At 39.1% G+C, this 16,558-nt stretch overlaps 1 protein-coding gene across 11 annotated transcripts in view; it reads left to right on the top strand.

The window, feature by feature from the left end:
* The window catches only part of atf7ip (activating transcription factor 7 interacting protein), a 41,755-nt gene extending 25,859 nt beyond the window's left edge, over positions 1-15,896 (top strand). For 8 of the 11 annotated variants that reach the window (XM_081362486.1, XM_081362489.1, XM_081362485.1 and 5 more), the window contains exons 2-14: positions 7,878-7,940; positions 8,640-9,270; positions 9,839-10,014; positions 10,747-10,893; positions 11,086-11,160; positions 11,323-11,381; positions 12,731-12,792; positions 12,878-13,540; positions 13,852-13,886; positions 13,974-14,031; positions 14,406-14,492; positions 14,657-14,685; positions 14,900-15,896. In XM_081362486.1, the coding sequence (XP_081218612.1) occupies positions 8,646-9,270; positions 9,839-10,014; positions 10,747-10,893; positions 11,086-11,160; positions 11,323-11,381; positions 12,731-12,792; positions 12,878-13,540; positions 13,852-13,886; positions 13,974-14,031; positions 14,406-14,492; positions 14,657-14,685; positions 14,900-15,373 (2,490 nt within the window). In that variant the 5' untranslated portion in view covers positions 7,878-7,940; positions 8,640-8,645 and the 3' untranslated portion in view covers positions 15,374-15,896. Of the gene's footprint in view, positions 1-5,445; positions 5,544-7,223; positions 7,613-7,877; positions 7,941-8,157; positions 8,238-8,639; positions 9,271-9,838; positions 10,015-10,746; positions 10,894-11,085; positions 11,161-11,322; positions 11,382-12,730; positions 12,793-12,877; positions 13,541-13,851; positions 13,887-13,973; positions 14,032-14,405; positions 14,493-14,656; positions 14,686-14,899 lie in introns of those variants that run through there. The other 3 variants (XM_081362488.1, XM_081362482.1, XM_081362483.1) reach the window with 3 other exon arrangements.
* The last annotated feature ends 662 nt before the right edge of the window (positions 15,897-16,558 follow it).

Below are 16,558 nucleotides of genomic sequence, written 5' to 3'. Positions count from 1 at the left end.
AACACGGATTGAAGAGTACCTATAACATCGTAGAACTCCAGGATGAAGCAAAACCGGAAGACTGATGATAATATAGCTCAATGGAGCAACACCCACCTGACGCATCAATTGAAACATCTTTACGCTGTCAAGAAGACAAAAGGCCACCTCTGTGCTATCAAATAGCAGGTTATTTTGTGGGATCTAAAGACGTGAATGATTGAAGACAATTGAAGTTTCACAACCTTCAAGAGGATGAATTGAAGCTCCTTCTTGACGCAAAAAGAAAAGCAACTGCTGGAAGGAACTCCGACGTTAGGAACCGGAGAGAGTCAGACGCTTGCTCCATGCAAGTTGGCTAAATTAAAATAGACAACTTGTAAAATCAGATCTAATCTGGTTTAAGTCACATGGATAGTGCAGTTGTTTGGCTTGCCAGCAGCCGAGCTGGTGGCCATTTTGTGTTATTGCAGTGCAGAGCTACTTGTATGAAATGGCAGAGCGGGGGAGGGGCTCTTAAAGAGACTTCGCTGTAATTCTGTCTCTCAGTGGTAACTGCAGAATGTGCACGGTTTACTGTTGTTGTGCCGCGTTTGATTCCTGTCATTCTAGAAGGAGTTTAAGCTCTAGTGCCTGAAATATTTTCTATTTCACGCATTTGTAAGACAGTTTTGTGGGGTTTTGACAGTGTTATTGATCAGACAGTGAGCAAAATAAGAGGAAAATAAGTTCATTTATCAAATAAAATTGATAGAAATGAGTTAATCTGATTGCTTTACCAGAAACCTCCAAGTGTTTTTTTAGGCACATGAGAGAGATCTATGAGATTGTCTCAACTGGTTTCAGTCTGTTATTAGCTGGCTGTACATACAGCAGTTTTTAAAGGAAAGCTGTTTTTATACAAACAGTTGTTGTGTTGGAGGGTTTTAAGATGGGTTCAAGTTGTTGTAATGTTCTTATTTCACCAGTGGCCCTAAATGTTGTAAGTATTAGGCCATATCCATTGCCGGTCATCTGCGCTTGTACTTCTCTTGTGCTTGTACATCTGCGCTACATTCTCTTGGGAATTCTCTGTTTGCGAGTTAGGAATTCGCAATAACATCGGGATTCGGTTTCAAGTGATTTTGGTCGGAATGAAATCCGCTTTTTCTACTTACCAACAAAGAAGGGAGTTTATTTGACACTAATGCTGTATAATAAAGAGCAAATGTGGAACTTTAGGTCTGAATCTGATGCTTTATCTTCTGCTGCCACAGAAAACTATGAAATGTAGTTTGGTAGCGCATGTCTCATTGTAAAACAGCTGTCTCAAAGCCGTAATCATGATATTCAGTTGTCGGAATCCCCGTGGTGTAGTGAATTTTTTTAAATCTTTTTTTTTATCACACAATTAATAATATCATTATAAAAATCTTCTGCTAATAAATTTAATTAGAATAAAACAGAAGCCAGTAATCATGTACACAACAATATTAGCAGTGCCGTGATAAGAAATGTAAGAAATAGATCAGAATAGTTAGCCTATAGTGTCGTAAAGTAAAGCTAAAGCTTGTGCGAAACCGTCAAGAAATTAATATAATAGATTGAATCTTTTACACCCTGATAGCATACAATTTTTTTATTGTTCTCATCATAGCTGCAGTATTATGCTCATTTTTTATTTTATTCCCATGTGACTGTAGTGAGAAGGCGCCAGACTTCCTCTATATAAAAACAAAGAGCTTCAAATATATCAGATTAAAACCATGCTGTTCAGCCTCCTTCAAGGCCTTCATCAGACATTAGGAACATCAGACACACAACTGCAAAATACTATATGAAGTTTTATCACGGTCTTCCTTGTATTCAAATTTCTGCATCTTCACACCCCTGCTTTTAGTTATCGTACGGATCCTGTCTCTCTTTTTTTACCGTTTTGACTGCACATTCTTCAGCAGTGGGGGAGGAGTGAGTGTTCTCATTGCATGAGTTTCACCTCCACTCTAATGGAACTTCTTTTCCATTTCCATTTTACACCTTTTTTTGGTGTAATCTTTCTCTGTGCAGTTTCATGGAATGTTTTTCCTTATGGTCTTCTAAAGTAAAAAAAAAAAAAAGACTGGTGTTTTTCTGGTGTGGAAATCAATACGTTTCGAAAACAACTTTGTATGCAGCAGAGAACTATTTTCCTTCCGTTCACACTTGGTGTGAGATGGCTAGACGTACTTGCGTTCTCTCATGATCATGAGATGCGCCTGAGAAGTATTAGGTTCATTGTGCATGTATTCATGCACGTTTATTGATTGTGGATGGCGCCGAAATTAGTACGAAAGGGGCATTGACAAGCTCAGTACTGCTAGGCAGACATATGTCTTAACCAGATGTGGTGCAACTAGATTTCAACCGCAAGCGAACTTTGTCCACTCTGAAAGTGAAAATGCTTTACGACAAAATCACATCAGTATGTGGGTTCTCTTGCACTCGCAATATATTTTGCACATTACTGCTGAAACTGCGTCAATCTAATGCCTGCTACAGACTGTGTGATTTTGGCAATCCTATAAGATTATTACAAATCACACTGTACGAGATGGATCTAACAAACTTGTGTGTGACATTTATGCTGACTGTACGATGATGACACCTATTGAATCGTAGGCTACGACGCAAGTTAGTATAGAAGAATAAAAAATCAGCATTCGCGAGTGATAAACAAATAAAGCAAGATGAATCGCATTTTTGGCAATTGTGGTTTTTATGTGCGCTGGAAAAAAAAAAGTCCACGAAAGGAGAATATGGACTAGGGAAAAGAGTAGGGCTGAACGATTAAGCGCAACAAAACCGCACGCGATTTGCGATTATCTTATGCGCAGCTTGTCAGTGGAGTGCGGCTGATTGCCCCATTTGAACGACAGAGGGCGCTCTCACGCAAAACACGCTAAATATGCCCCGCCGCAGAAGTAAAATAATGCGCATCATTCCAGGAAATCCCTATCGCTGTAGCTGAATAAACAGAAGATTGAAACGCTTTGATTAAACATGACTTATATACACGACTGCCTTATTCTGTGTAAGAAGGCACATCATCTCACAGAAGGATGAGCTCCGCTGTCGTTATGAAGTGAGTTTGGAGTAAATGCATGTTATTAAATGTTGTCTGTTGTTGGACGAGGTTCATTAATGCTTCTCATGTTTTGGAAAGATGTTTGACGCGTGTTGTTTTTTTCAAATGCACGTCATGAGTGACTCAAACTCACAGTGCTTTCAGATGGAGCAGCGTTTACAGAGCCGTACATCAATGACAAACTGCGCTAAAAAAATAATCGCAGCCTTTGCGATTTTAAAATCGCGATAAGCCATCTCGATTTAAGTGCGATTACATGGAAAGTGCAATTAATCGTTCAGCCTTAGAAAAGAGGCCAACTTGGCATGCCAATTTTGTAAATGGAGCTCGAGTTAAGTAGTTTTAAGTTTTAGTGCCATGTCGTGTTGATCAATACACCATTTCATGTTGCATTTTAATTGGCTAGTCATGAGACGTAGGTTGTATCGGCAAACACACTGAGATGATCATGCCAAATTTCTGACACTGTCAGAAAATTATCGCGTGCTATCTTTGGTTGCAAGACCGTGACAACGGCCATCTTTGAACCTCTCTCACTGTACGACATAGGACCACAGAAATCACCACAATTGGTCATCTTTTATCTGGGACAGTCCAAAATCATACAATGTGTACCAGGCATAAGAACCACAACCTTATGTTTTCATGACTTCTATGATGTGTTTCCAGGCAGCACCATTTTTATTTTATTTTTTATTATCCTTTTGGATATTCAGGGATGTCATATTTGATGTTTGAGAAAATGGGTAAAGCTACAAAAATGGAAACCGTGAGATGGGCAAAGTGCAGTGTCGCTTGTCATGGCTAGGACAGGAGCGTGGATTCATGTGGAAGAGTGCTTTGGTCATGTCGCGTCTGGTTTAGATCGTGTCAGACTTCTGAGTATGTGAAAACTCATCAGTGCTAATACTGTCTGCTGGGAACTCCATGAGTTGCAACATAAATGTCATTAGGCTTTAGGAGATCTGTTAAATCTGTTGTGCTAATATTTCTCTCTTTTTTTCGTGTGTGAAAATTGACAGCAGAAATGGCAGCCATCTGAACTAGAATAGATTTGTTTAGATAAGGTCCTCCATGTTGTTCTCAAGGACTGATTGTAGGGATTTTTTATGCTTTTTTTTCAGTTTTATTTATAGACACAGTTGAGAGATGACATTAAAGGATTGGGAGAAGAGGAGGGAATAAAATCGGAAAATGTCATGAGCTGGATTAGTACTTGTATTGCCGGAATGAACACTTTAGTTAAATGTGTCAGAACACCTGCACTAACTGCTGTGCCTAACAAAATGTAGTTTTTGAGTGATATTTAGTCAGGATAGGTCTCCTTTATTAGGAAAACAATGAATAGAACAATTAATTTCTTGTGAGTTATTCGATTTCGCATAGTCATGAAATATCACAATTTTTGCAATCTTTTTTTTAGATGAGAATGTCTCCATGTGACCAAGGGGTAATAGTCAAAAGGCATGAAATATGAGTATGCTTAATTGTCTGGCATCACATTGAAAATGGTGATAGCTCATTTTGCTCAGTTGTTTACATTTATGGCAGTATTTTGACCTTTTACCTTGTGATAAACCTGCTTTTGTGCAATAGCAAAGCTACTGCCAAAAGATTTTTGTCCTGTATTGGGATGTACGCTAAAGTCAAGTCAAGTCAAGTTTATTTATATAGCGCTTTTCACAACACAGGTTGTATCAAAGCAGCTTCACAGTAATAAATAAGAACAATACATAAATGTTTGTAATGGGAAGTTATGTTTTGAAAAATATGGACTTTAGTAAAAATGCTTATAGGCAAATTGTTGTCACTTGGTTTATTTTTAAAATGCAGAGCAGATTCAGTTTTGCTGCGCTCCCTCTTGTGTTGACACACAGCGGTGCATGTGAGACACCCCTCTTCTGTTGCAATGGTATGATCCACATCGCAGTAATTTTCCACACTGTTTTCTCTGTGCCTGCAGCAGTGGGGGAGGGGTCTGTTTTTTGCTTTACAGCATATGGCAGTTTTTCTTTCTTGCTGCTGATTTTTTTTTTCCTTTGTTCTTTATTTTCCCCTCTTTTCTAAAGGTTTTTGTATGAATGTCTTGTTTTTGAACACCTTTAATTGCAGGTTTGAGAATACTGCTGGTCGGTCAGTGAGATTTTATGATGAGATGAATCCTCTCACAGGCTTATCATGAGTCAAAATGTGACCTTTTGTTTCATTTAACGCTGGCCTGTTGGTTGTAACGCTACAATTGTGTGTAGCTACACTGTTTTTCTATTCTAGTTACAGCCAACACCTTACAAAGAATGTGCTCCGCCTCTCCACATGAGATCCCTTCCCCCTCCCGTTCTCTCTGTCTCTCTCTGTTCCTCTTTTCTTGTTGTGTGCGCTTTGAGCTAGTTGGAAGCTAGGCATGCTCCCATTTTTGCGCTCCCTACTAATCAAGGCCTGCTCCTGAAGACTAAACCTCAAGGTTGTTTTTTGAGCTGTTTTGGTTATTGAGGACTTCAATTTTTTCGCATTCAAATTTAGTGTTGTGTACTTGTAAGATTAATGGACATTTTGGTGGATGTTTGTTTTATTTGTTTTAAGAAAAATTCTAGATGGATTTTCATGTCTTCGTATTATCGCAGAAACAACCATTTTTACGATATTATTTTTTTGTGGTCTTGTTTGTTTTGGCTGTTAGTGAGAATTGTGCATTTCTAACACGATTGAGATCATCTATTTTACATTTGACTGGGATATTTTCAAGTTATACTTTGGTCTTTGGCATCAGGAAGTGTCGATTGCGTGCAAACCGTAAACGAACGCAATTCCTTGCGATCTTTTGATGTTTAATGCCTTCTAATGGAATATTAGTGATTTGCTTATTTTAGATAGAGCAACCTTTTTTTTTCAGCTTACGATAGAAATTATTGCAGGTACTTTACCTTGAAACGGTTTTCAGTACAGGATACAATGTTCGTCTATTTTGCGAACAGTTCTTTATTAGCAGTCCACAAGAGGTTATATCGCTGAAATCAACTTGCATTGAGCGGGACTAGGATATTCAGGCCTGAGCCTCTGGAGGAGGAGTACTGTAAAACTGAGCCTGGCTTTACACCGCAGCTCTGGCGACCATTTTGCAATGAGCGGGAACCTCAGTGTCTATGTTTACAGTTGGGGTGGGGGAGGGCCACAGTGAGGCTGTGCGCGGTGATCAACATTAGAACAACAAGCTTCCCAGAAGCTAGCAGCCATTTTTATAAAATGAATGTTTTTTCTGTGGACATAAAACCGAGGACATGGAGGAATACAGAGATGCACTTTATTACTCTTTAGTTTTTGGCACACATTAGTGTTTTTTTGGGGGGTGGGGGTTATGACATGAAATGTCAAATATTTTTTAGTGTTCGTTTTGGGTTATTAAATGGCTGTCTGTAGTCAGCTTGCTTGACACCTTCATATGTGTCTTGTACAACCTTTTAACCTGTCTTGCTCCTGACTCAGCAGTTTGTGGTGACACTTCAGTGTTTAGAATGGAAAATTAGTCAAAGCTAATAGAACTTATAAGTGAATTAATTTTTTTTTTGTGGTTGTCATGGATACCAGAACTTTGGGGAATGGCTGTTGACAGAAGCCACATCATTCACACCTGCCAGGATGACGATTGCTAATTTAGCAGCACAGCAGCAATGTGGTGTCTTGTGGATTTAGGCTTGCAGATCTTGGCAAAATATTTTTATGGGATGTGTAGTAAACGAAGAAAAGATGAGAATAATTGGAGTAGAGAATAAGTACTGAGAATAAGTTGATGTTAAGCATTAGAATGAATTCAAGATGGATTAACTTTTTGGATCCAGTAAGGTGCTTTGATGCTAATAGCAAGTTCAATGCTAGCAATTTGCTCAGCTCTTATCACTGGAAATATTGTAAAATACAGGAAATTGTTTAATATTTTGAGGTTTATGGTATTTTGATTTTGTTTATAAATGTTGGTGTTTGCTGAGAGAAGTTAATTTTACTAGTATTGAACAGTTTTATTGCTTTAGTAACACTATTTTCAAACTTGACCATATTATTTCTTGTTTCAGATCTCAAGTTTTTAATTGTTTAAATGCCAGGAGGCTATTCTTTTTATATTAATTTAGAAACTTCTAGTATCTTAAGCGCTGAAAGAGAATACCAGTATTGTAATTCATTTGTAAATGCATGTCCTCAAGTAAAATTCAGTCTTTTTAAATGGCAAATGGGTTTTAATATTACCTCGTCTTATCAGGATAACGATTTGCAGTGTACTTCTTTACCACATATTGTGTGATGCACTTAATTTGTGATTAATCTGAATTTAATTAGTTTCTAAATTGTGTAGTATTGGGGAAACATCTACTTTAATTGCAGGATGTCACCAGCTTTGTTTCTTTAGCTGTTTGCTCAAGTTCTTTGTTTTTCTCTGTAGATTGTTATTTTTGCACAGCTTGCAATGAGTTCCCTGTATGTGGCCTTTGTCATAACATTTGGCTACAGATTCAGCATGGATTGTAATCCATATGTTTAGAAGTAAGGAAATATGTTGACTAGATTGCTAAATAATCAAGTAGAGAATATGCCAGCGCTCATCGGTTATGTTAAACTACTGGGTTATGATTACGTAACATTTTGAAAGCAACTTATTAATTAAAACATGAGGGAGGGAGCTGGAGGATGTTTGGATCTGGTTATGAGCTGAAGAACTAACTTTAGCATGAAATTAGTTAGAATGTGTTCGAAACTATTTTTAACTTAATTTCATACCTAATATTTCAATTCTTTCTTTTTTTTTTAGGATCCTCAAGCGACTGGCTGCCTAATCCATGAACAGGAAAGTACGAGACATTACAGAAGCCTGGTAAGACAAACTAATGTCTTTTTGTGATGACTAACACTGAGACAAGTACGAGTCTAGTTTAAGTACGATGGTAACTTTGAAAATCTGCATTATATAATGAACTCCTCTTGTCGCTAGCAGATTCTGTAGTGTGCTGCTCTCATTGGCTGAGAATTGCACCAATCATGTTGAGGGGGAGGACACAAAGTCTGCTCTCCCTCTTATTATTCTGAAATCAGATGCACTGCTGGCTGTTACGGCCCTACCAACTCGCTAGTTATGCCAATTGAACTGAGGAAGATTATTGGTTTTCGTTAGGTAACTCTTCAAAAAAGATTTCTAGTGGTTTGTGGACTTGTTTATTAGAGAGATGCTTCAGCTCAGACTGTGGATAAACTGATCTAAACTGTTTAGTACTTTTACTTTGGATGAATTATCATCTAAAAAAAACTTGTCAAAGCCTTAGTCCAAGGTTATTACGGTTTTGTTACAGTTAACAGAAGGTATTGTGATTGAGGTCAAGAGAAAATGGCAATGGAAAAGAACAGCAGGAAATGGCTTTTAGGTGAATGACAGTGACACCTTGTGGTCACTCTTCAGTAAAGACACTTGTACTTGGTTAGATTAATCAGATGTGTTGAGTACTGCATGGAGTTTTGCTAACTAGCCTGTTTAGGATATAAAACATTTGTTTGACCATATTCTCCTATTGTTTTGCAGGTGAAAATGGAAGTAGCTGTACCTGAGGAACCTCAGAAGAAAATCTTCCGTGCACGGAAAACTATGAAGATGAGTGATCGGCAACAACTGGAAGCTCTGCACAACACCCTGACAACCACCAATTCCAGCTCCGCCTCTTACTCATCACAACCTCAGACACCGCTGGTGAATGGCACCCACACCGAGGAGAAGGAGAAGGAGAAGGAGAAAGTGAAGGAGAAGGAGAAGGAGAAAGTGAAGGAGAAAGACTTGAATCATAAAGAGGCCGACTTGATGTCACCTGCCCCGGATTCAGCTCGCTGTTCCCCTTCTCCATCTGTCTCTCGATCCCCCTCTCCACCCAACGCACAGGCTACCTCACCTTCTATGGATATGGACGACCCCCTTGTGGCCGCAGAAGAGAAAAAGGAGACAAGCAATAAAAGTTCCTCCTCTTCTCTCTCTGCTTCTCCATCTGGGTTAAACTGCGATCCAGAGGTTAAAGAAGGATTTCTGTGCTTGAGCGAAGAGGATGAAATCCAAGCAGACAAAGATGAAAACAAAGAAAGTAGCGAGGAGAAGATGAATGTAGATGACGAGAAAGAGGACCAAAAAGAAAAAGATGAAAAAGGCACTTCTGAAAATGCAGGAGGTGAGAATGTCTAGAAACCCAACCTGCCTGCAAACTACTGGTCAATCTATAATTTCGGGGTGGTGAGATCTTTGTCATTCCTGCATTCCCATACGATTTATTTGTGGAGACTGTAAAAAGGCACTCGTTTGAATACTTTTTTTTCCGCTCAATTCCTGATAATAATGAATTGCTTTGCAATCTGATTAATTAAAGGGATAGTTTATCAAAAAATTAAAATTGTCGCTATATACTCAACCACTCAATCCACTTCTGTGGAACACAAATTTTGAGCCATTCAATGAAAGTCAAAAAAACATTTGACCCCATTGTATGGACAAAAAAAGCTGCAACATTTTTCAATATATCTTTTGTTTTACAGTAGAAAAAGTAAAACCAGTTCTGGATTGAGTAAAAGATGATAGAATTAATTTTTGTCTCAAATGATCGAACAATTTCGAGTTTCCTACCTAAGTGTCGACATGAAGTTTAGCGTTTGAGCTAACATTCGTTACGCTAATATCCCTGTTTTAATAGTTGCAGGCACTGCCTTTTAAACCTAAACCTTTCCTCTGCCTCTACTTAACAGCAGACAACAGCTCCCCTGCTGGTACAAAGAGATCATTGTCTGAGGAGCAAGATGAAGATGACAAAGATATTGAGGAGAGAGATGGAAAACGAGCAAGGCTTGAGGGTGAGGAGCTGGAGGCTCAGCTGGAGCTGAAAATCACAGGCAATGCGGGGAGCCGCCATAAACTGGAGAAGGTTTGTTCTTGATTTGAAATCCTAATATCTTTGTACAGCATCTATAACATGCAGTCACTGACCATGCACAACAGCATGCTTTGATGGATGAGTAAATGAGTCTAAAGGTGATGATACACGGCAACTTTTTTAGCAGTGTTGCTTGGGCTCTTTCCCATTGAGAATGGGCAACAAATTTCTATCTGGCTACTTTAGATCCTGGTTGCCCGTTGACGCCAACATTGCCCAGCAACATTCCTCAAAAAGTTGCCTCGTGTATCATCGCTTTTACAGGGATAGTTCACCAGATAGTGGAATTTCACATTCCACACCTGTATGGCTTTCTTTCTTCTGTGGAACACAAAAGACGATATTTGAATGTTTTTCATTCAGCTTTGGAAGCACAGATTAAGATTTAATAACCTCTCATTTCCTAGTTAATATTGTTAGTTCATTTAAACAAAGTTTTCAAGCTTAAAGAGTTGATAGACAAAAGTCTAATCCAAGTCTTCTGAAAAGACAAGATTGCTTTGTTTAAAGAGGACCTATTATGCCCTTTTTAGTCTTAATTTTGTTTTTGGGTTCTGCTAATATTTGTTTTCATGGGAGGATTTTCCAAATTATCTGTAAAAAAAGAATACTCCTATATAATGTTCATGATAAACATAGTTCTGATGACCTGTAAAGTCTAATTCTCTTCTCTTTTGGAAGACTTAAGACCTTAATTAGATTTCTTGTCTTTCTTCCTATTAGATGGTACAGCAGTTAGTTGAGGAACGGTTACGGGTGCTGCAGTTGACCGTATTTGACCGAAGCATAAAAGAGCTGAAAGAGAGAGTGGAGAAGATCGACAATGCAACCAAACAACAGAATGCTTTGCAGCATATTAACACACTACAGGTGAGTTCAGAATAATACAAGAAATATTGCTATTGTGCATCAAACAGGTTTGTCTTTCTTTGAATGATTTTATTAACATTAAACCACAGAGTGCAAGATACATATTAATGTTTTAATCAATCTAAGTATGTCATTTTGAAAATATTATCATGCTTGACACATAACATCAATAAAATTGTGATTTAACTTTAGGCTAAGATTTCCCGGCTAGCCAAAAAGTTTGGTGCTGCTAATCAGGCCTCTGAGAACTCAAAGAGAACTCAAGAGGTAAGAGTGTGAATTTTTCTTCAGTTATTGTGGAATAAAGATGTGGTCCTTATCTATAAATATAATACACTTCTTAGTGTTTGATTGCAGGCAAAATCTTCTTTTGAATGTAAGGTTGAGTTCATTTCTAAGGTAAAATGCACTTTGCTTCCCATTAATCAGGTTCATGCTGCCTCTGCTGCTCAGGCCAACAATGCAACCAACATGACTACACCACAACGGTAAACATATCTGACATATCCTCTATTAATCTTCAGAAGATCATGCTACTTTTTCTCCAGTACAAGATGTTGCAATCATTTTGCTTCTAACCTATACTTCTGTAAAAGTCTTCCACCCCTTTCAGTCCTTCTAAGGGGCCATTCAAACAGAATGTGTTTTTGTGTTGAAAAAAAACAACACCACCACAAGTCGTGGGCAGTGGATTAGGAAAACATGCAATACCTTTAAGTTGAACTTCTTTTAACATGAGGGCTGTGTTTCTAGAATGCTGTGTTATGTGCGAAAAACACATGAGCGCAATGGTCAAAGTTGGCGCAAGTTTAGCGCAACGCAGTGGAATGCAAAAAACGCATTCTGTGTTCATGGCCCCTAAAGCTGTAGGGCTCCTGCTTGCCAAGATCTAGAAATTTCACCATCCTTTTTCCACATTGGTTGAACAAACTCTCAGTACACTCTTAAATTGTTGCTCCAAAAGCAATGCCATAGAAGAGCCTTATTTGGTTCCCCCAAGAACCTTTCAGTGAACCATTTTTTTTTTTTTTTGTCAGTGTGATGAACTTTTAAAAAATCTTAACATCCCATGGATGTTTAAGGTTCTTCATGGAACCATAGATGCCAGTAAAGAACATTTATTTTGAAAGGGGTGGTTGATTATGATTTCACTTTTCTAACTTTAGTTAGTGTGTAATGTTGCTGTTTGAGCATAAACAACATCGGCAAAGTTACAACACTCAAAGTTCAAAGCAAAGGGAGATATTTGCCTTTTAAAGAAGTCGTTTAAGGACTACAACAAACGGCTGGTAGGGACTACACCACATTCCTCCTGGGTTAGTGACATCACTATCCCTAAAATTTACATAAACCCTGCCCCCCGGGAACACGCAGTCCATGTTGAGAAGAGGAAGAGTTGTTGTAGTAAAGCACATTTGTCCGCTCAAGCTGTCGCATTCGTCTTTTCACATTTATTGCAAAACAGTACGTAACAAATGCGATAGCATGTCACTCTGTATGCATCTTACAACAGTTCCCACACAAGGGACAATTTTAACATGCTATAAACAATTTCTGTGGGTATTTTGAGCTATAACTTCACATACACACTCTGGGGACATCAGAGAATTTTACATCTTGTAAAAAGGGGAATTTTACATCTTGTACCACCCCCATTTAGAGTGTTGCTGTCAGTAGAGCTAATTCTCTAGACACATTAGTTTGGGAAAAACTGCAGATATTAGCTCTGCTAAATCTAATTCAAAAAGCTACAGTAAATAATATTTGAAATGCTTGTCCACCGCTTATTTGTTTTTGCCATTTTTAATGCTTCCCTACCATTTCTGTTCTTTTACAGTACTGTTAAAACCACAATGGATCCCAAACTGTCCAGTCCACCCACTGGTTCTAATTCAACTGGTGAGCTTTTGTTCTAGTTCTTGCATATAGTTAGTAAGTAACTAATTCATTAAATAACTCTCGTTTTTCTTCCCTCTCCCCTCAGCAATCCCAGCGCAGCCCAAACCTCTGTCCACACCGACTGCGCCAGCCTCCTCCGCTCTAGCCGCCTCTACACCTATTCTACAGATCATCTCCACAACCACAAGCTCTACCCCCTCATCCACCTCTTTGCCTGGCCAGACTCAGACAGGCACCCTACTACTAAAGACTGGTCCCGGTACAGGCGTCATGACTAACACCCCAGTGACATCAGGGGGTCAGTCAGTGTCTATTCAGCCTCTTTTAATTCAGCTGCCTTTAACGATGGCAAATGGGCAAAGTGGGGCATTGGTCAATGCTGCCGGTAGTGTTGGTTTGATACCAGTGTCATCATTATCTACGGTTAGTAGCATCAATAAGGCAAAGACGACTACAGCTGCTACCACCACCTTCATCCTTCAAAAGCCAGCAGGCAATGTTGTTTCATCTTCCTCCACATCGTCTGCTCCGGCGGTGTCTTTGGCGAGAGCCGTGTATCCGGGTGGCACAGGGACTGTTAGTTCACCCAGCACAGGGATATCTGTGACGACAGCCCGAACACCCATTCAGTGTGCTGCTGTTGTGGGAGTGTCTACAGCCGCCTCTTCTCCAGGAACCACGGGACCAGCAGCGACAGGATCAGCGGCAGCCGCTCCGCCATCAGCTTCCGCATTGGCCTCAAAGACCGGTATGAGACAACGTTAGAAATGACATACTGCATTAGATTGTATTACACCATGCTATTTAAAGCATTGAATAATCAAATATAATAGTTTTAAATGAAACATATTGGCATGTACATGTAGCAGAAAATTTTAATTTCTGAAAATTCAAAGCATGTACCAGATATTAAGTTATAAAGAGCAAAATATTTTGTAGCGTATTTTATTATTCTCACATTGCCTATATTTATTACTATGTAATACATATTCAATCTATGACTGTGTTATCAATTCATATTTTTCATAATGTAATCATTTTAATTTCTCTTTTTAACAGATAATCAGGCTTCAGCACCGAAAACACCCACTCAGGTAAGCAAGGTTTAAAATGTGTCTTTGCAAATACCACTCTTGTGTAGTAAAAGTGTGGTATACTAAATTTGACTTCTCTTTCAACAGCCTGGGCGTCCCAAAGGTTCTGTGATTGATCTAACTGAAGATGATGACGATGTTCAAGGTAAAATACAGTTGCTCTTTATTCCTCGATCTTAAGGTGCAGTCACATTAGCAAATTTTTGTGGGCAAAAAAAGGTCCGTTGTCTATTGTCAACAGTGTAGCGATGTATGAAGCACAGCTCACACAGAAGTCAGTTTCAAACCAAGCGGCTTCCTTGTTGGTCAGCAAATTTGCATGACCAACTTGAATATGACTGAAATCTGAGTGGGGAACTTTTCGCTTTCACACGATTGTGTGGATGAAATGCAAATGTGACCGAACCTTTACTAACTCGCACTGCTAAATTTCCTCATCATAGCTGAGGTTTTTATCTCTCTTGAGCTTTTAAAGCTACCGTTTCCTAATACTTTTCTCTTTTTGTGGGTGCTATGCAGTGACAGGAGTCCAGAAAGCCACTGTTTCCCCTATCACTAGCCAGCGTACATCTGGGCCTCCTTTAGTCAGCTCTACCCCTAATGCAGGTGAGTGATCATATTTTTCTTTTCCCTTTTCTTTGTCTTGCTGTTACTGCTTAAAATATTACATAGCATTCTACATCACTTCAGAATATGACTATTTGTACGAATAAATTCAGGATACTATACTGATGGTTTTCTTCCCCCCCCCTCTCCGTCTGCTGGTTTAGGAGTTCGATCTGCACAGCGTTCCTCTGTGGTGAGTGTGTGTGTGTGTGTGTGTGTGTGTGTGTGTGTGTGTGTGTGTGTGTATATATATATATATATACACACACTTATATAGATAAGATAAGATACAAAGGCCATAATTTCACTTCTTTCTCTCTTTATGCTTTAACGTTTTATTTATATTTTGTTAAAATATAGAGTGCCTATAATAATCTTTCTTGCCTTCCCTCTTTGTTCTCTCTCAGGATTCTCCGTCTCTTTCCCGTCCAAGCTCTTCTTCCTCCACATCTCTTCCTCCACTACCACTGGCACCATCACCGCCGGCACGTCTCCCACCAGAGGCGTCCCTCACTTCACCACCACAGCAGCCCCAGCTCAAACTGGCCCGTGTCCAGAGCCAAAACGGGATCGTCCTCTCTTGGTGTGTTGCGGAAACGGACCGCAACTGCGCCGCTGTAGATACCTATCACCTGTACGCCTATCATCAGGACAACCAGGGGACAGTATCGGGCACTGGTGCTTCGGCTCAGTCACTATGGAAGAAGATCGGGGAGGTGAAGGCACTGCCGCTGCCCATGGCGTGCACTTTGACCCAGTTTGTGTCGGGGTCGACATATTATTTTGCCGTGAGGGCGAAAGATGTGTACGGCCGCTTCGGTCCTTTCTGTGAACCGCAGTGCACTGACGTCATCAATCCAACATCCGCTGCATCATCCTAAATTAATTCCAAATGGATGGTACAAAAGGATGTGGCCTGGGCCGGAGGAAGTTTGACGGGAGATTTGTAATTGTTACAAAATTGTTAACTATGCGCAGACCACTGGTTTAGTCTTGCCCTTCGTGTTAGGAATTGTAGGGAGTTCAAATAGGTTGTCTAATGCAAACGGAAAAACAAATACTCATCACTGCATACAGACACATATACACTATTTGTTTCAACTTTATTTCACAATGAGGAAGGAACTATCAAACATGCATTGTGCTTGAATTTGTATTTTCCTTGTGCAGAATGTTCAGAGTTAAGTATTGTTTTCGGAATTCTTTCGCTCTCTTTTTTTTAAGGTGACTTTTTTTTTAATAAAACAATATTCAATACATTGCACAGATTATTGTTCCAATATAGGTCCCGGTTATTAGCTACAGGACAGGAAAGCAGAGGTGTTAAAGGTTTTCTAATGTTTTTTGTCTGGTACCCAGACACTCCAAAATGACACTCAATAAAAGTATTGATATATTTAAAAAGGTCTCTCATTTATTATTTGTCAAAACTACAGTGTATTATTTAATGACATACAAGTCCTTTTACAAATACAGCATTCCCGTTCATCTCAGTGGCAGTTCCTTGGTTCCCTGGAAGCAAGATTTTTCACAGATTGATGATAAGTTTTTAATATATATTTTGTGTACATAACACTGTATTTGAGTTGTATTACTTTGCCATTAAATTACAGGAAACTAGTTCATTGCTACTGGAGCAAATGAGAATGCAAAAATTAGATTTGTTGTACTTTCCGTTATCCACTATAGAAATTTACATGACGACGACTTGGGGTACATTTACACTATAACAATGAACTTAAAACGGAAACGTTTTCCCTTTGTTTTTAGTGTACAAATGACAATCTGCAAAAACAACTAAGAATGCTGTATGCATGCCAGGCCAGTAGTTGGCGATGTCACTTTATAAAGAAACACCGCGCCTATAGACTGAACACGTAATACAATAACTGTATCATATTCAAAAACGTGCACTTTGAAAGCCGTTTTCAGGCCCCAAAAATGCTGCTGCTGTTTTAATGAACAGCAATACGGTTTCCATTTTTATTTGAAAACCGTGTCGTGTAAACGCCCCTTAAGCTTCTGAGAGCCCTGGAAATATGAAAAAGGTCCATTGGGTCCAATGC

The sequence above is a fragment of the Scardinius erythrophthalmus genome (genome assembly GCF_964197995.2).
Source record: "Scardinius erythrophthalmus genome assembly, chromosome: 3".
Taxonomy (NCBI): Eukaryota; Metazoa; Chordata; class Actinopteri; order Cypriniformes; family Leuciscidae; genus Scardinius; species Scardinius erythrophthalmus.
This window is presented reverse-complemented; position numbering and strand designations above follow the sequence as displayed.